The sequence below is a fragment of the Mobula birostris genome, chromosome 9, assembly GCF_030028105.1.
Source record: "Mobula birostris isolate sMobBir1 chromosome 9, sMobBir1.hap1, whole genome shotgun sequence".
In the NCBI taxonomy this organism is placed as follows: Eukaryota; Metazoa; Chordata; class Chondrichthyes; order Myliobatiformes; family Myliobatidae; genus Mobula; species Mobula birostris.
Window position 1 is genome coordinate 32,030,385 of NC_092378.1, and position 20,709 is coordinate 32,051,093.

Consider the following 20,709-nt stretch of genomic DNA (forward strand, 5'->3'; position numbering starts at 1 on the left):
TATGCTACAATGTACAGTCATTTTTTATTTCCTTCAAATAGTTCCTGTCATTTACTCGGTAAAATAAACTAAAAGAATAAGCAATGTGGTCCAATTCAATCTGATCATGTTCTTGTTACTTAGAGTTACTTAAAATCCAGTTGCTGATGTCAAACACTATAAATTTCATGTGCAGCTGTAACATATATAATGGTTTTCTTGTTTATGAGTTTGATATGCTCCTTGGAATCCTTTATAAAAGTCCATATATAAGTGGCAGTTACCATTGCTACATGGGCAACATACCCATCATTATTTCCAGCATTAATGTTTATGTCAGATTATTTCTTCATCAAATGGAATAAAAAGATAAGTACCAATCACTTAGATTAATTGGTAACTCAATTTTCAGCAACATATGCAGACAATATGGTACTTACTGTGGCCAGCCTTCAAAAGTAGATACAGTGAACAGGGCCATCATAGCAGAGGGAACACTATCAAAGTTGAATGCACTATTCTTCCATTCTCGATCTTTTATCATAGGTTGATTTACATCCCCATCTTTGTACAAAATATACTGGCCTCTGTCAACAGCAAATAAATATGGTCATGAATTTCCAAAATGCATAAATTACATATCCAATGTGTAAAAACTTTTCAATCCCACCTGTTAAGCAATTTTCTCTTCCTGAACCTTGCAGTAAGTATAAGACCAAATATTTAATTTGCACTCTGGCCATTTCTGAGCCCACTTGCTCATTAGTTTCCATTGATTTCATGTTAACTTAAACAGTGTCACAGTATAAAAATAATTTTACAGTTGCTTCTCTTTTTACCTTCAATTTCTAATAGCTGAAAATTCATAAGGTTCCATAGCATAGATTTAATATGAATAGAACAAGATTTTCAGTTTGCACATATATTTAACATTACATTGTCATTAAAACCATTATTCAAGACTTATTCCAGAGCAAAACAAAAAAGAGCTTCCACAGAATGCAAAGTCTTACACCATGTAGATTTGGTATCATATTAGGAGGAGGAGAAGATGGTGGCGCGACGGCCCACTCCGGTGAATGATATTTGTTATGTGTCAAGTAGGGGACCATGTACAGTTCTGATTTGATGGAGACATACATGAGAGTGCAGAGGAACATCTGGAGAAACTTCTGAAATGCCTGCTTCACTGCCGCTGTTACTGTGTGGTCCGGAATCTCCAGAGGAGAAGGCCCCGAAACCTCGGCTTTGCTTGTTTCGGCAGCCGGGGCGAGGTCGAAGGCGCTCGGCAGAGGATGGCGCTCAGGAGGCTGTATCGGAGGGGCTGGTCAGAGGCTCGAAGTTTTCGGATGGATGGACTCAGTGTTGGCTGTGGTTGGGTGCTTCCAATGCATCGGCTGTTGTCGGTGCCTGGAGGTTTATGGCAGGGAGTTTCTCCCTTTTGCCGCCTGCTATCGGGGACTCGGGAGTCGATCGTGACTTTGAGACTTTCTTTCACTGTGTCCATGGTCTGCTCTTTATCAAATTATGGTATTGCTTTGCACTGCTGTAACTATATGTTATAATTACGTGGTTCTGTCAGTGTTAGTCTTTGGTTTGCCCTGTTTTTCTGTGATATCACTCTGGAGGAACATTGTATCATTTCTTAATGCATGCATGCATTTCTAAATGATAATAAACGAGGACTGAGTGTTCTCATAATCTAATCTAATATTACCCACATATTCACTTTAAGATTCATCAAACTGCTTACAAGTTTGTTTCTCAGGCAAGTATTTTGCAATCTCCTTGGCTTAAGTAAGTGTTTAGAGAGGTAGAAATCTCCCCCTCTGCATAGGAATACCTAAGATTTCCATTTGCTGGGACAAAATTCAATATTCAAGGATCCAAAGACAGCTATGGAGCTAGTCAGCAAGGAAACAGACACAAAAACCTTACTGTCAATGGGACTATATTTTTAGTCAGTGATGAAATATACTGCTTATGTTCTTTTTTCCCTATTGTCAAAGATATATCATGTTATGGCCCATTCATAACATTTCATCTGAAACCAGAAGAAACTTAATTTTAACTTGAAGCACGTTCTCCTTCACAATTTACATCAGGCTTATTATTTCTGAATTTAAGACATACATGTCTAGAAATTTTCATGCACCATGACAGGTATACTACAATAGTGCAGCTACGGGGTGGCTTGCACCATTGCTCTGATTGGCTCTCCACTAAAACCACTCTTGGTATTGCCCATTTTCAAAATTATGATATCCAGTATTTTTTCCTGATCCTGAGCTTGGTAGGAATATAAAAAGCAGATTTTAAAACAAATATAAAAAGAAACATAGTTGGTGGGACATAAACATGAAATGGAGAATGGAAAATTGCAGCTAGTGATGAGATGAAGCCAAAGGGGAAAGACTGGCAGTGTAGTGACTTCAGGAACGGGATAATGGTAGGTCACTGAGATGCACAGAAAAAATGGCAGCTGACAGTTTTGAAGAATCAGAGGAATATCAAGACCTGATGCTTAATGGGAAATTGAGGAAGAATGGCACTTGGTGTTGTAAGGGATCAGGCCTGGCCTCATAGGAGTTCATGGAAGGCAGTGAGGAGGGAGTGCTTCGATCGGGACAGACTGGAGGTTCAAGCTGGCGAGTGTGGCAGGGGTTGGTGGAAAGAGGCTGAAGGATAAATATATAAATGAAATAGAACATATGAAATTCATATTGGAGTAGGCCTGTCCCTCCAATCAATAAGATCAAGGACGATCTTTTATCACAATGCCACTAGCCAGCTCTAATGTCATATAAATGTTTGACATAAATGAAGGGAATCCTGGCTATTTTCTCAATTTAGTTTTTGTTCTTTAAGAGTTATTCCAAATAAACAGCTGCCCTGATTAACCGATGGCCTAATTAACTGGAATCCACTTTATCTACTATCTCTTTCATGAATCTAATCAGCAACTGAGCTCCTACAGCCCCTTTGAGCAAAGAATTCCAATGAATCACTAGCCTGCGTGAATAAAGTTCTTCTCACTACAGCCCTAAACAGTTCACTCACTACTCTGAGGCACCACAGGCAGAAGAAATATCATTTCTGTATCTATCTCATCTAGCCTTTTTTGAGTTTTGTATGTTCCAATGATATTCTTCCAGACCAGTACAGTACAGTTTTTTTTTTAACCTCTTTTCAGGAGCCATTTGTACAAACTGCTGCTAGACAGCCAGTTCAGACATGCAGGTTGCTGTCAGCATTCAAATAAGGCGTCACGCTGACACAAACTTCTGTGCTCTACTGACAAGCTATTATGAACAGGAACAGAATCATAAGATGCAACAGTGTAGTTGCCCTATCCACTATCGATGACGGCATTTGGCAAAATCCATCCAAATGTATAAGTTCTAAATAATTTACAAAATATTTGACAGGCCTAATTGTGCAAAATACTATGCAAGTATAGTAAATACATTGCTTTGAATAAACATACTCTATGAACAATGGGTGCTGGGGACACTATGAGCTTCAAATTCTCCAAGTTGCACACGTTTCTGATTTGAAAATATACCACCATTCCTTCGGCATAGTTGGGTCGAACTCCTGGAGTTTTCTGCCTTAATCATCATATAAGCAGCTTCATTCAAAAGAATTCAGTACTTAAATAAAGTAGATCATCATCAGGCATGGGCATGGGGATGGGAAGTAAATATTAGTGTTGCTAGTGACAACCACATCTTGAAAAAGAATTGGAAAAAATCCAACGGAAATGTGAAATATTGTTGATAGCATGCTTTTGTTATCCCATCATATGATATTTGTAAACAGAATGAGATAGCATAAGTGATATTTTGCAATTAATGCAAGCCAAATGTTTGGGACAACTAGGTCCTTTTATATGAACTTAAAGAAACATTGAGTTAAACAGTAAATTCTTCAGCTCTGGAAACTTGTCTTCATATTCGATTGTAATCAATCATATTTAAGTTCACAACACACCCTGGTCTAAAACTTAAAAGCTTATGGCAACACGTGAAGCAAACACAAGGGCTCCCGGGATCACAGATGACATGACTTACAGAAATACGACTTTAAGCAAGTTCTTCCATCTACTTAACAGTAATTTTAAACATAGTAACAATAATAATAACAATAATGAAATATTTTTCCATTCATTAATGAGTGGATACAGCATATGTTTCATTAGTTTAATTACAGGTAGTGTTAAGGTGATTATTCACTGAAATGAAAGAAGCAAAGTGTATACTTTGTTAGCAAAGTATAAACTAAAACCAGGAAGAATGAGCATATCATTCCAATCCCAACTACTCTGCCTTGGCTTCCTGTATCTTGATTTTAAAGTTCTGTTTTAAAATCTCTCAATGGTCTGGGACCAAAGTACAACACAGAATCGATTTCATTTTTATAATCCTGTTCGAACCCCCAGGACTTTTTCTGCTGATCTCTTAAGTTTCAACAATCACTGTCAAAAGATAATTGGCAGGTCAGCTTTTTTGAACTACGCTCTTAAACTGTGGAACTCAAAACCTAAAACTATAAGGGATGCAGGATCAGTTGACATTTTTAAACACTAGCTCAACACCTATTTATTCAACCTTGCACTTTATTCCATTGTAAAGCACTTTGAACTACGTTGTTTGCATGAAAAGTACTCGTTCAATAAGTTACTATTATTACGTAGAGTAATACAATATGGTTTATTATAGAAAACAGACATTTCCAACATTGAGAAATCAGCTATAGATATTGTATTTCTCAGAGGAAGGTCTGTACACCAGATTGGATGTTTATAATATCCATTATTACTTTATATTAAAATATTTCTCATATTTACCAAGTCTGATCACTTTTATCACTATAAAATATCAGAAATCCCTATGTGATGATGCAGCTTTAATATAGGCAAGCCCCAAACAAGTTTTTGTTTCAGCTTTGCTTTTTTTAAAAAATTGATTTAAAACAGGGAAAACATTTTTGTTTTTAAGTCAAACAGGGTTAAGACATACTCAGTAATTGGTAGGGCATTCAGGAATGTTGATGAACAGAGAGACCTTTGAGTCCAAGTCCATAGTTTTGTGAATGTGACAGAACAAATCAATAAGATGTGAAGAAGGCATATGATGTGCTTGCCTTCAAAGATCGGGGCAGAGAATATAAGAGTTGGTAAAATATAGTTGCAAGAAAAAGTTTGTGAACCCTTTGCAATTACCTGGTTTTCTGCAATAGTTGCTCATAAAATGTGGTCTGATCTTCATCTAATTCACAACAATAGACAAACACAATCTGCTTAACACATAAACAATTGTACTTTTCTCGTCAATACTGAGTACACTATTTAATCAATCACTGTCTAGGTTCAAAAAAGTAAGTGAGCCTCTGGGGTAACGCCTTCTACAAAAGCTATTTGGAGTTGGGTATTCCAATCAATGAAAGCTGAAGGAGGTGAAAAAGAACCCAAGGGTAACAGCAGAAGACCTGCAGAAATCTCTAGAACACGCTGAAGTCTCTGTTCATGTGTCCACTGTAAGAAAAACACTGAACAAGAATAGTGTGCATGGAAGGACATCACAGAGGAAACCACTGCTCTCCAAAAAAAAAATACTGCTGCATGTCTCAAATTTGCAAAATATCACCTGATGTTCCACAATGTTTCTGGGACACATCTGTGGACAGATGAGACAAAAGTTGAATATTTTTGGCAGAAATGCACGCTGGTATGTTTGGAGGAAAAAGGGCACTGCACACCAACACCAAAACCTCATCCCACCTGTGAAGCATGGTGGAAGGAGCATCATGGTTTGGGGCTGCTTTGCTGCCTCAGGGCCTGGACAGCTTGCAATCATTGAGGGAACAATAAATTCAAAATTGTATCAAGACATTTTACAGGAGAATGTCAGGCTAGCAATCTATCACCTACAGTTTAGTAGAAGTTGGATGATGCACTAAGACAATGACCCGAATTCAACAATAGAATGGTTCAAAAAGAAGAAAATCTATGTTTTGGAATGGCCAAGTTAGAGTTCAGACCTTAACCCAAATGAGGTGCTGTGGCATGACCTGAAGAGGGCTGTTCATGCAAGGTATCCCAGAAATATTGATAAACTGAAACAGTATGGAGGAGTAATCTAAAATTCCTCCTTGCTGTTTTGTAAGTCTGGTCTGTAGCTATTGAAAACATTTGGTTGAGGTTATTGCTGCTAAAGGAGGTTCTACCAGTTATTAAATACAACGGTTCACATACTTTTTCCAGCCTGGACTGTGAATGATTAAACAATGTGTTCAAGAAAGACATAAAAAGTACAATTGTTTGTGTGTGTGTGTTATTAGTTCAGGCAGATTGTGCCTGTCTATTACAGTGACTTAGATGAAGATCGGACCACATTTTATGAATGATCAATGCAGAAAACCAGGAAATTGCAAAGGGTTCACAACCTTTTTTTTGCAACTATATGTTGCAACCTGACAGAACAATGATTAGGCTGCACTTAAAGCATTATATGCAGTTCTGGTCCACCACAGTAAAGGAAGGATGGAATTGTGGTGAAGAGAGTGCAGAGGAGTGATACCAGTGAAGATGGTACCAAGCTGCGATGCCTGTCAAGGTCATGGCTCAGGTTCATCAAGTTCATTGGGATGGTTTTGGGGACTGCTCAGAAGGTTAAGGGTCATATTAGGGTTTGGGAAAGGGATTAGGGAGAGTTAGAGGTCAAGGGTAGTGAATGACGAGTTATGGGCTGGTGTTTGGAGCCTGAGTGCTCCATGGTTGAAGGACAGTGATCCTGGAGGTCAGGTTGGCAGGCACTGAGGAGACCAGTGATCCTCAGCTGATGAGTTCCGGGTCAGAGGTCTGTGTGGGCAGGAGGCACGAAGGCCAGTGCGAGTCCCAGGGTCACAGGGCCTTGTGAGCCTGGAAGTTGAGGCCTGAACTTGGGTGGGCAGTCTCTAAAGATGGAAACCAGTGATTCCTAGGTCAGTATCCTGGGTCAGAGGTCTGTGTGAGTATAAAAGTCAAGGTCCAATGACTGGAGGCCCAGAGGTGGCCTATCCTGGGGTTGCAGGCCTGAATTTATTTGTAAACGGGTGGGTAGGTTGAAGGTTGGAAAAGGGGCTTGTTTGGTTGTTTTTATTCTGTTATGTTGTTGTTGCTATGCTGGTGCCTGAATGTATGGCAACACCTGTGTGATGTCCTCAACATGTCCTCATATGTGCTGGTTGTCAATGCAAGTGGCTTTGCTTGTTGCTCGGCGGCCGGGGCGGGGTCGAAGTGCTTGGCAGAGATGGTGCTCAGTGCTCAGTGTTGGAGGGCTGGTCGAAGGCTCGAAGTTTTCGGATGGACTCAGAGTCGGCTGTGGTCAGGTGCTTCCAGGGTGCTGCATCAGCAAGTTTGTGGCGCTGGAGGTTCATGGCAAGGAGAGTTTCTCCCATCTATCATCTGCGTGAGATGATGAGGCTATCGGGACTTCAAGACTCTTTTTTACCTGCCCATGGTCTGCTCTTTATCAAATTATGGTATTGCTTTGGACTGTTGTAACTATATGTTATAATCATGTGGTTTTTGTCAGCTTTAGTCTTGGTCTGTCTTGTGTTTCTGTGATATCATACTGGAGGAAGATTGTATCATTTCTTAATGCATGCATTTCTAAGTGACAATAAATGAGGACTGAGTGTCCTCATAATCTAATCTAATCTAAATGGCCAATTTTTCAATGTACAGTACACGTGATAAATAAAACTGAATCTGAATCTGATTTAGCAGGATGTTCTCTGGATTAGAATAATTTGGTTATGGGGAGACGCTGGATACACTAGGCTTGTTTTCCTTGATGCAAATGAGGCCAAGGGGTGACCTGATAGAAATTTATAAAATTATGGGAGGCGTAGATGGGATAAATGATCAAAATATATCTCCTGCTTCATGACCTGCAGCAACTCGCGAAAGATAAGCATTGGAAAATGAAGGCAAATGATGCTAACATTACACAATCTATGGCCTTCCAAAGGTCCACAAAGCAGGAACACCCCGACGTCCAATTGTATCATTACTGGGTTCCCCCATTTACAACTTAGAGAGAGAAATGTGGTGAGTGTCTTCAATACCCAATAGCGGGATATGAACATTCAATAAATAACACACAACAGTTCCTGAACAAACTGAACAACATCCACACAGATGATGATGAAACAATGAACTTTTGATATCTCCTCTCTGTTCACCTCCATCGATCCTAGCCTGGTCAAAGAAACTCTTAACAGAACTAATCCCAATGAAGAACCAAAAGATGGGAAACTAAGTAAAGATAGTATATGGAAACAGGTAGAATTCTGCTTATGTACCTACTTTAAATTTAACGCCATACTTTACAAGCAGCTGAGAGGGACACCAATGGGTTCACCCATCTCTGGGTTCAGAGCAGAAGCCATTATGCAAAACTTAGAAAAGACGGTGCTACTAACTATAAACCCTAAAATTTGAGTCTGTTACATCAATGATACCTTTGTTATAGCAAAATGCAACAAAATTGAAAGAACTTATAAACTAATCAATCATATGTTCAACGATAGGCTAGACAAGGGAGATGCAGTAGATGTTGTGTATTTGGATTTTCAGAAGGCCTTTGACAAGGTGCCACACATGAGGCTACTTAACAAGATAAGAGCCCATGGAATTACGGTTAAGTTACATACGTGGATAGAGCGTTGGCTGATTGGCAGGAAACAGATAGTGGGAATAAAGGGATCCTATTCTGGTTGGCTGCCGGTTACCAGTGGTGTTCCACAGGGGTCCGTGTTCGGTCCGCTTCTTTTTACATTGTACATCAACGATTTGGATTATGGAATAGATGGCTTTGTGGCTAAGTTTGCTGACAATACGAAGATAGGTGGAGGGGCTGGCAGTGCTGAGGAAATGGAGGGTCTGCAGAGAGACTTGGATAAATTGGAAAAATGGGCAGAGAAGTGGCAAATGAAGTACAATGTTGGAAAGTGTATGGTTATGCACTTTGGCAGGAAAAATAAACGGGCAGACTATTATTTAAATGGGGAAAGAATTCAAACTTCAGAGATGCAACAGGACTTGGGAGTCTTTGTACAGGATACCCTTAAAGTTAACCTCCAGATTGAGTCGGTAGTGAAGAAGGCGAATGCAATGTTGGCATTCATTTCTAGGGGAATAGAGTATAGGAGCAGGGATGTGATGTTGAGGCTCTATAAGGCGCTGGTGAGACCTCACTTGGAGTACTATGGGCAGTTTTGGTCTCCTTATTTAAGAAAAGATGTGCTGACGTTGGAGAGGGTACAGAGAAGATTCAGTAGAATGATTCCGGGAATGAGAGGGTTAACATATGAGGAACGTTTGTCCGCTCTTGGACTGTATTCCTTGGAGTTTAGAAGAATGAGGGGAGACCTCATAGAAACATTTCAAATGTTGAAAGGCATGGACAGAGTGGATGTGGCAAAGTTGTTTCCCATGATGGGGGAGTCTAGTACGAGAGGGCGTGACTTAAGGATTGAAGGGCGCCCATTCAGAACAGAAATGCGAAGAAATTTTTTTAGCCAGAGGGCAGTGAACCTGTGGAATTTGTTGCCACAGGCAGCAGTGGAGGCCAAGTCATTGGGTGTATTTAAGGCAGAGATTGACAGGTATCTGAGTAGCCAGGGCATCAAAGGTTATGGTGAGAAGGCGGGGGAGTGGGACTAAATGGGAGAATGGATCAGCTCATGATAAAATGGCGGAGCAGACTCGATGGGCTGCTCCTTTGTCTTATGGTCTTATGGATATTAAGTTTACAATGATCACGGAAATCTGAGGGGAAACTGGCATTCTTGGATGTGCTTGTCAATAGAAACACAGATGGCACTTTAGAAATATCCATTTATCGTAAGTGAACACATACAGATCAGATCCTAAACTATCACAGTAACCACCCAAATGCACACAAGAAGAGCTGTATCAAAACTTTGTAACGAAGAGCAGAGACACACTGTAGCACGGTGAAGCCAAAGGATAATGAGGAGAAGCATCTCTTCAAAGTATTCGCATGAAATGGATACCCATGTAACTTCATATGAAGATGGCTATGTGGTTGACAACACACCAACCAAGAAGCGACCGAACGAGTTGTTCTTCCTTACATTCAAAATATCTTGGAAATGACAGCCCGAATGCTCCAAGAAAATAGAATTTTGGCCACACATAAACTAACAGCAACACTGAAGAAACAGCTCTGCAGACCTAAGTAATAAATCAAGCTATTGGACAAGACCAATGTGGTCTACAAGATCCAATGAGGGGACTGCACCAAATGTTATGTTGGCCAAACTGGGAGAGAACTATTCACAAGGATGCATGAGCATCAACTGGCTGTCAAGCAGCATGACCAACTCCCCCTAGTCTCTACCCATAACCAACTCTCCCTAGTCTCTACCTGTGACCAACTCCCCCTAGTCTCTACCCATGACCAACTCTCCCTAGTCTCTACCCATGACCAACTCCCCCTAGTCTCTACCCATGACCAACTCTCCCTAGTCTCTACCCATGACCAACTCCCCCTAGTCTCTATCCATGACCAACTCTCCCTAGTCTCTACCCATGACCAACTCCCTCTAGTCTCTATGACTAACTCTCCCTAGTCTCTACCCATGACCAACTCCCCCTAGTCTCTACCCATGACCAACTCTCCCTAGTCTCTACCCGTGACCAACTCTCCCTAGTCTCTACCCGTGACCAACTCCCCCTAGTCTCTATCCATGACCAACTCTCCCTAGTCTCTACCCATGACCAACTCCCTCTAGTCTCTACCTATGACTAACTCCCCCTAGTCTCTACCCATGACCAACTCCCCCTAGTCTCTACCCATGACCAACTCTCCCTAGTCTCTACCCATGAAGATCAGGAGGGGCACAAATTCGACTGGGCCCAGTGAAAGTCGTGGCACAAGCAAACACGCAGCATGCAAGAGAATTCTGAGAAGCAACGTTTTCTACAAACAATTCTAAAAACAGACTTACAGACCTCGATTCCATTTATAATCCAATGCAGGCAAAATTCCAGACAACGCACAGTTCACTATGCAACCAGTCAGCGAGGAGACCCCTTTTCTACGCCACAGTTGTGTTTCTGTAATGATGACCAGTCAACTGTTTGATCAGTATATAAAAGCCAAGCATTCAGAAGACACACCACAAGTGAACAGCGCACTGATGATGTCTCCTCGTACGGCGATGGAACGTTTGCAAATGGATTGCCAAGACTGGAGAACAACTCAACCCAACCATATATTTCCTCATTGTAAGATGATGAAAACCAAAACTAGATTTAGGTGAGAGGAAGGAGTTTTAAAGGCAGACTGAACAGGGTATTCATTCTTTACATATAGAATGGATGATATTATGAACACATATAGGAGGGAGATAGAAAATCTGGTTGAATGGCACCACAACAACCTCTTACTCATCTTCACAAAAACCAAAAAGCTAATTATTGACTATAGGAGAAAGGAACTACAGGTCCATGATGCGATCCTCCTTAGCGGATTGGAGCTGGATATGGTCGGTAACTTTAAATTCCTTGTCCTTATCAAAGGATCTGTTTTGGGCTAAGCACCAAGTGCCATCACAAGGCAGGCATGACAGTGCCTCTACTTTCTTAGCATGTCATTTGAACTTTGACGAACATCTATAAATGCACAGTGGAGAGTATCCTGATTGGCTGCATCACAGCCTGGAATGGTAATGTCAATGTCCAACAATGGAAAAGCCTACAAAATGTGGTGGACACAGCCTAGTCTATCCACAGGCAAAATCCTCCCCACCAATGAGCACATCTACAAGAAAGTAGCATCAATCATCAAGGACCCCGACGATCTGGACCACAATCTCTTCTTGCTGCTGTCATCCCTTGCCATCAAGTTCAGGAATAGCTATTACCCTTCAACCATCAGGCTCCTGAACTAGCGTCGACACTGGTTGCAATACTAGTTGTCAATCTTTGTACGTAGTTTTTCATTTATCATAGATTCTATTGTATCTCTCTATTCTACTGTGGATGCCTGCAAGAAAATGAATCGCAGGGTGACATATATAGTACATACTTCAATTTACTGTGAACTTTCAGCTTTGAACAAAAAGTTGCAGATGATAGAATCTGATAAATAAGGAAGATAATTAGTGAAACCTGTGAGTAAGTCTTACTTACTCTTATGTATATCTATCTTCCAGCTATAAATTCCATAAATTATTAAACAAAATCAAATATTTAGTTCAGTTCATACTTTCACCTAATGCTATTTCTAACCTAATTTATCTAGTTAATGAGTTTCAAGTCCAACTTCTTATCAAAGTGTAAACAAAACTGGCAAGTATGAACAATATGTATAATCTGACTGCAGTTCCTACTGTGAAATTCTTGTCTGTGTTCTGTATTTCTGTTTAACTCTAGTGTCAATATTCTCAAAATAAGCATGAGTAAATGACAAGATGTAATTTCAAATCTACAACAAATGAAAAGCTAAATGATCGGCTGCCATGTCAAATGGTGTCTGATGTAACTAAACTCATTTTTTTCTTGTCTGACCATATAGTCCTTGCTTGTATAATTGCACTTCTTGTTTCACAAAGTGGAAACAAATTCTAAGAATCGTTTGAAGTGCAAACTCTTATTGCATATTGTCAGGTTGCTAATTAAAGTCTGTGGAAAATGAAACATACAGTACATGTCGCATAGCGCACTTCGATCCTTTGTGGTTTAAGTAGAGGCCAGCCAATGCCATACATTTTAAAAACAAATTTTTGGTTTAATGATTTTAAAGAAATTCTGTTGAGCTTGGTAAGAAGTAGTGCTATGAGAAAGATATGAACAAGTTTCTTGCCTGTCCTCTCAGTTAAGCAATTAGATAGGTGAGGGAGAAATAAGAAAATGAATAATAATGGTTCTTTAAACACTCTATTCTTTCAGTGCTTTATTCCTGCAGATATTAGAAAGAAATATGACTGGAAATACAGCATGACATGAGTTCAGTTTAAGTTAGAACCTGGGAAAAGCATTCATTTTTATTTATGCTTGCCTTCTCAAGAGTATTTCTTGATCAAAGGTTAACAGTTTTAATTCAAAAATGATCCCACTTCATCAGTACTTGTTTGATTGGCAGAAGAACACTTAACCAATTCAGGAAAAGACCTTGCAAACTTCTTTAATATTAATTTTTGGTATTTGGACATTTTCAGCAAAGCCAATGGTAATTGATCATTCCTTGCTGCCCTTGAGAAGAATGTGGTGAGCTATCATCCTGAACTGCTGCAATCCTTCTCATGAATTTAGACCCAGCAGCAAAATAGACAGGCAATATAGTTCCTAGACAGGATAGAGGGGAACCTAAAGGTGAAAAGCTTTCCATGAACCAGCTTCTCTTGTCAGTTGGAGGATTATTAGAGAAGCTTGGGTGAATAATGCAATGCAGCCATTGTGGTCCATGCTGGAGGGAATGACTGTTCAGGGTTTTGGTAAGATGTCCATCAAACAAGCTGTTTCATCCTGGATGATAAGACCATAGGATATAGGAGCAGAATTAGGCCATTTGGCCCATCAAGTCTGCTCCATCATTTCATCATGGCTGATCCAATTTTCCGTTCAACCCTAATATCCTGCCTTCTCTCCATATCCATTTATGCTCTGACCAATCAAGAACCTAGCAACCCCTGTCTTAAGGACTTGGTCTCCACAGCTGCCTGTGGCAAATAATTCCACAGATTCACCATTCTCCGGCTAAACAAATTTCTCCTAATCTTCATTCTAAAAGGACACCCTCTATTCTGAGGCTGTATCCTCTGGTCTTAGACTCTCCCACTATAGGAAACATCCTTTTCACATCCATTCTATCAAGGTCTTTCACCATTCGATAGGTTTCCATGAGGTCACCCCTCATTCTTCTGAATTCTAGTGAACACAGGCCCAGAACCATCAAACACTCTTTATATGACAAGCTATTCAATCCTAGAATCATTTTTGTAAAACTCCTTTGAAGCCTCTCCAGTTTCAGCACAGCTTTTCTAAGATAAGGGGCCCAAAACTACTCATAATACTCTAAGTGAGGCCTCACCTGAGCTTTATAAAGTCTCAATATTACATCCTTGCTTTTATATTCTAGCCCTCTTGAAATAAATTCTAACATTGCATTTGCCTTCTGTACCACAGACTCAACTCACAAATTAACCTTTAGGAAATCCTGCACAAGGACGCCAAGTCCCTTTGTGCCTCAGTGGTTTGTATTTTCTCTCCATTTAGAAAATAGTTAACCCCTTTATTTCTTCTACCAAATTTGCATGAACAACCACTTCCTGACATTTCTTGGCCCAACTTCTTAATCTGTCTAAGTCCTTCTGTACCTCTCTACTTCCTTAAAATGACCTCCCCCTCCACCTATCTTCACATCGTCTGCAAACTTTGCAACAAAGCCATCAATTCCATCATCCAAATCATTGACATATAATGTAAAAAGAATCGGTCCCAACACAGACTTCTGTGGAACACCACTTGTCACTGGCAACCAGCCAGAAAAGCCTCCCTTTATTCCCGCTCTTTGCTTCTTTCCAATTAGTCACTGCTTTATCATACTAGAATCTTTCCTGTAATACCATGGGTTCACAGCTTGTTATGCAGCCTCATGTGTGGCACCTTGTCAAAGGCCTTCTGAAAATCCAAGTACACAACATCCTTTGTCTATCTTGTTATTTCTTCAAAGAATTCCAACAGATTTGTGAGGCAAGATTTTTCCTTGAGGAAACCAAGCTTACTATGGCCTATTTTATCATGTGCCTCCAAGTACCTTGAGATCTCATCCTTAATAATCAACTCCAACATCTTTCCAACCACTGAGGTCAGACTAACTGACCTATAGTTTCCCTTCTTCTGCTTCTCTCCCTTCTCGAAGAGTGGAGTGACATTTGCAATTTTTCAGTCTTCTGAAACCATTCCAGAATCTAATGATTCTTGAAAGATCATTAATAATGCCTCCATGATCTCTTCAGCACCTCTTTCAGAACTCTGGGGTGTAACCCCTCTGGTCCAGGTGACATATCTACCCTTAAACCTTTTAGTTTCCCAAGAACCTTCACTCTAGTTATGGTAACTTCACACATTTCATGCCCCCTGACACCTGAAACTTCCACCATACTGCTGCTGTCTTCCACAGCAAAAACTGATGCAAAATACTTACTCAGTTGCTCCTCTATTTTGTTATCCCCCATTACTACCTCTCCAGCATCATTTTTCAGTGGTCCAATATCCATTCTAGCCTCTCATATACTTTATGTATCTGAAGAAACTTTTGGTATCCTCTTTAATATTATTAGCTAGCTGACTTTCACATGCCATCTTCACCTTCTTAAACACTTGATTTTTAAAGGCTTCCCCATCCTCCAACTTCCCACTAATAAAAGGGTTTGAGATGCCAAGAGGTGAGTCATCTGCTTTTGGCCTGCAACAGAGCAATGGTATTTGTATGATCTCCAGGTTGCTGTTAGTGGAGAATGGTGTTTCCAGTGAACATCATGGGTAAATTCTTTTCTTGTTGGAGATGGTTCTTGCCTGGCAATTTGTGCATGATCATTACTCGCCACTTATCATGGACTGCTTCATTTACTGAGGAGCTGCAAATGGAACGTTGTGCAATCATAGAGAAATACTTCCACTTCTGACATTATAAAGGAAGCGGGGTCATTGATGAAACAGCTTAAGATGATACAGGTTAGGATACTCGTAACTGCTGCAGTGATGTACTGAGGCTGGGATTATTGACCTCTGATAACCATAACCAAATTCCATTTTGTGAGATGCAATTGCAGCCGATAGAACATTTTACCATTGATGCTGAATAACTTTATTTCTCCCCAAATGCCTTGATACCATTTCTGGGCCAAAGCTTTCGTGAGGTCTAGAGGGAGTAATCCTGAAAGGATCCCTTTGATGAGTAGATTATTTGCAAATGCCTTATTAAATGGAATTGTTAAAGATGGCTTCCATCACCAATGATTGAGGGTAAATTAACTAAGTGGTAATTAGCTGGATTGAATTTGTCCTTTTTGTGAACAGGACCTAACTGGGCAATTTTTCGGATGATTTGGTAATGCCTATGTTGTCACACTTGGAATATCTCATGTCATTCATACCTGTTCAAATTAATAACCACAGCTAGCAATATCAGGCAGACTATAATTGAGTGTGTATCTTGAAGGCATTTTAGAATGTTTTACTGGAAGTATTGTATAAAGATTTTCCCATCATGAATATGAAAAGTGATACACCAAACTCAATCTGTTAACGCTGCTTTTATTTTCTGGTTGAAGACCTAAACCAAGAAGGGCAAGTTTCCCAGTGGAGGTTGGTGCCAGTCTCACAGGCAAGTTGTAGCCTGAGAATGATTATGGTTCTCTATAGAGACTTTTGATCTTTTTATATGTTATTGAAGATTCTTGAGTTAGGCAGTAAATCTTGAAACATCCACATGTGTCAACATGAAACATAACACTCACCAGCAGATTCTCTTTTTGGTGATCCAAGTAATCCCAAAAAGTTTTTGAGAAAGCAACAGATAGAAATTGTTTGTGCTGTGCCTTAACTGGGAATACATGACCAGGACATAAGATAGGTAGAAGGACAGTGTTTGTGCTCAATATAGAGAACTTCCTGTGCCAAGGAAGTTTGCTAAAGGTGGCAGCGGCTTTGATGTTTGTCACATCACATTGTCTATCAAGAGTAAATAAGCTTGTAAGAGTTAAACCAGAACAATTGACGTGAATCATATTATCCAGAGCTTCTTTGGACTTGGACAACACAAATATCTATGTCACGATTATTGACTATAGCTCACTGCTTAACACCAACATTCCTACAATTCTGATCAAAGAGTTCCATGACCTGGGCCTCTGTACCTCCCTCTGCAAATGGATCCTTGACTTCCTAACCGGTAGACCACAATTGTGTGGATTGGAAATAACATCTCCACCTTGCTGACAATCAACATTGGCGCACCTCAGGGACATGTGTTTAGCCACTGCTGTACACCCATGACTGTGTGGCAAGGCACAGCTCAAATGCCATGCATAAATTTGCTGATGATACAACCATTGTTGGCAGAATCCCAGATGGTGGTAAGAGGAGGCACAGGAGTGAGATATACCAACTAGCAATGTTCCCTCCAAGGTGTGCACACATCTTTTGTTACTAGTGCACAAAGGCATTTAAATTGCGCACAAAAGGTCGTCACTCTCTACCTCAATGGCATATTAAGTATATTTCACAATCATACATAATCACATTTCCTTTTCCAGTTTCTGATGCGGACAACATACAGTTTGTGATGGTTTGTCTGCAGATTTTAGAAATGGCTTACCTATACTGTTTTTATTGAAGAAATTATTGATTCCAAAGAAATAAAGGGCAAGAAGAACAAAAGGACTGCTAGTTCATTTAATATGGAATGGCTTGTTATCCAGAATAGCTTCAGGTTTACCTCCACTTAAAAATTCAGTGCACACGTGTTGTTGTCACCGGGCAAACAAATGCACAGCACAAGATTTTTGTGTACACTGGTCATTACAAATCAGAGGGAACATTGTCAGCTAGTTGAGTGGTGTCGCAGCAACAAGTTTGCACCCAGCTTCAGTAAGACTAAAGAACTGACTGTGGACTTCTGAAAGGGTAAGACGAGGAACACACACCAGTCCTCATAGAGGGATTAGGAGTGGAGAAAGTGAGCAGTTTCAAGTTCCTGGGTGTCAAAATCTCTGAGGACCTAACCTGGAGCCAATATATTGACACAGCTATAAAGGCTGGACAGCTGCTATATTTTATTAGGAGTTTCAGGAGATTTGGTATGCCAGCAAAAACACTAGTAAGTTTGCAAAGATATACCATGGAGAGCATTCTAACTGGCTGCATCACCATCCGATATGGGGGGGGGGGTGGTTGCTATTGCACAGGATCGAAGTAAGCTGCAGAGAGTTGTAAAATTACCCCCTCCATCATGGGCACCAGCCACTGTGGTATCCGGTCATCTTCAAGGATAGGTGCCTCACTACCTAGGACGTGCCTTCTTCTCATTGTTACCATCAGGAAGGAGTTACAGAAGCCTGAAGGCACGCACTGAATGATTCAGGAACAGCTTCTTCTACTCTGTCATACGATTTCTGAATGGACCATTAAACCCACGCACACTACCTCACTACTTTTTTTAAATTTCCTTTTTTTTGCACTACTTATTTAACTATATATATATTTAATGTAATTCACAGTTTTTTCTCTATTATTATGTATTGCATTGTATTGCTGCGCAAAGTCAACAAATTTCACAACATATTAAACCTGATTCTGATTATTGATGTAGGTTGTATTAAAAGCAAGTATCCTGTTGGGCATGACAAATATTTTGTTGATATTATTTCCAAGCCAAACTTCGTGTATTCACCAGAGAACTTGATCATCTTGATCTACATTTCATAAGTACAGATAAGTGGCGAGCACAGCATCATCTGGAAGGAAAGTTCCTTCATTTGGATGACATGTCTTTTATTCAGAAATTGTTGGATGTTGTCATCTATCTTACATCCAATTACTATACTAAAGTGATCATTTTGAAAAAACATTCTTGAGAAATTGAAATGATGACATTAAGGCCTGTTACACCAATCTGCAGTAATAATAGAATAGCAACACACACAAAATGCTGGTGAACGCAGCGGGCCAGGCAGCATCTATTGGAAGAGGTACAGTCGACGTTTCGGGCTGACGTCTGGACGAAGGGTCTCGGCCCGAAACATCAACTGTACCTCTTCCAATAGATGCTGCCTGGCCTGCTGCATTCCACCAGCATTTTGTGTGTGTTGCTTGAATTTCCAGCATCTGCAGATTTCCTCGTATTTGCGTAACAATAGAATGATGTTTCATTCTTATTCTGGATGGTTCCTTTCATTCCCACATGAAACTCCTTTGGTAGAGAGTGAGCAATAAATATGTCATGTTGCCCATATCCCAAGAACAAACTAAAACAATTTTCAGAAGCGTCCCAATCATAATATTTAATGTTTTCAGAGATATTTTGGATGTTGCTTGGTTAAAATCACCAAAAAGAAAATGGAAATGCCATGCAAACTCTTTGCAAGATTATAAACAAACTCTTCTTGGGCTTCCAACCTGACAGACATCGATTATAACCAATGTTTCAATGACAAGCTCTGTCATCTTCATCAGCGATGATGCCCGGGCATGTCTAGTCCGTCCCTCCTGATTGGTTAGTCCTTATCCAATCAGTTTTCTGCTTTCTCACCTTGTTTACAATAAATTCCTGCATCTGGCTGGAAGCCTGAGAAGAGTTTATTCATCATATACCCCAGGAAAGCAATAGTTCCTCTTTCTTTGCAAGATTATCATTCATCATTATTCTTTTACATTTTAGATAACTTGATTCGTTGGAGATGATCAGACGACTGACCAAATTTCATTAGTTTTTGCTACTTGGTTTATTCCACATATTTCATGACATAAGCCCGTGATATTAAACCTGATTCTGATTCTGAGAAGAGCATTCTGACTGGTTTCATCATGGTCTGGTATGGCCAATGCACAGGCATGCAGGAGGCAATGCAGAGTGTAATGGACAGCAGATCTATCATGGGTACAACTCCCACCCCCCACCCCCAAATATTCAGAACAGCTAGAAGAGGTGATGCCTCAGAAAAGCAACATCCATCATTAAAGATTACCTCCGCCACCCCCCACCACCCCCAGCCAACATCATTTGCCATGTACTCTTCTCATTGCTGTAATTAGCCAGGAGGTACAGGAACTCAAGGTTCAACAACAACTTCTTCCCTTGCTCCAACAGGAGTTTGGACTGACATGAAAAACCCTAATTCTACCTTGGACTGTATTTCCCTCAACTTGAACTGTTGTCATTATGTGTATTTTTGTTTATTTTCTTGTGTAAATTATGTATAATTTGTTAATTTAAGTTCATGCAATTCATGACATGTTTTTTGAAAAGCCTTTAAAATGTGCTGCTGCTGCAAAGAAACTAACTTTCATGGCAATGATAATAAATGTTAATTTGAGAAACCCTTCCTGATGGCATCAAAAGGCATTTCCTCTCTTCTGCCTCAGAGAACAAAACGGTTTGTTACTGAAAAGTATCATAAACAACACTGATCTGAAGTTAAATAAATTAATTCAGACATAACTACGGCACAAAAAAAGCTCATCACAAATTTCTTTTCAAATATTAAAGTCTACAAAAATAGTCCGTTGGGAGAGGAACCGGAGAGCACAATGCCCGAGCATTATCAAGAATACTATTCCACTGATTTAAAAAAAATCCATCTTTTAAATGTCTTAGAGTAATACATCTTGGAGATTAGGCAATGCTTAGTGCCTACAAGTTGTAATACAGTCTATGCCGTAAAATGAACTGAGAGAAAAGCCAGCAGGATTAATTAGAACAGATATCGTGAAATAACTCTTGCATTAAAGCACCAAGAAACTTTTCAATAAAAGTTTCTTCCTTCCTTCCATCTTTTAGTAATGAAACTTAGCTGAAATGTTATAACTACTTTTTCTTTCTCTACTGACTACTGTCAAAACTTGCAAATATAAATGTATTCATCTTGATGAATAACAGACATTTTTCTATCTGTGGAAACTCATAAAAGCCCACACTAAACATTAACAAT

At 39.9% G+C, this 20,709-nt stretch overlaps 1 protein-coding gene across 2 annotated transcripts in view; it reads right to left on the reverse strand.

The window, feature by feature from the left end:
• cacna1c (calcium channel, voltage-dependent, L type, alpha 1C subunit) overlaps window positions 1–20,709 on the reverse strand; it is a 687,918-nt gene that overhangs the window by 173,660 nt on the left and 493,549 nt on the right. For both annotated transcript variants that reach the window (XM_072267751.1, XM_072267750.1), the window contains exon 26: window positions 420–566. In XM_072267751.1, coding sequence (XP_072123852.1) covers window positions 420–566 — 147 coding nt within the window. The remainder of the gene's footprint in view (window positions 1–419; window positions 567–20,709) is intronic.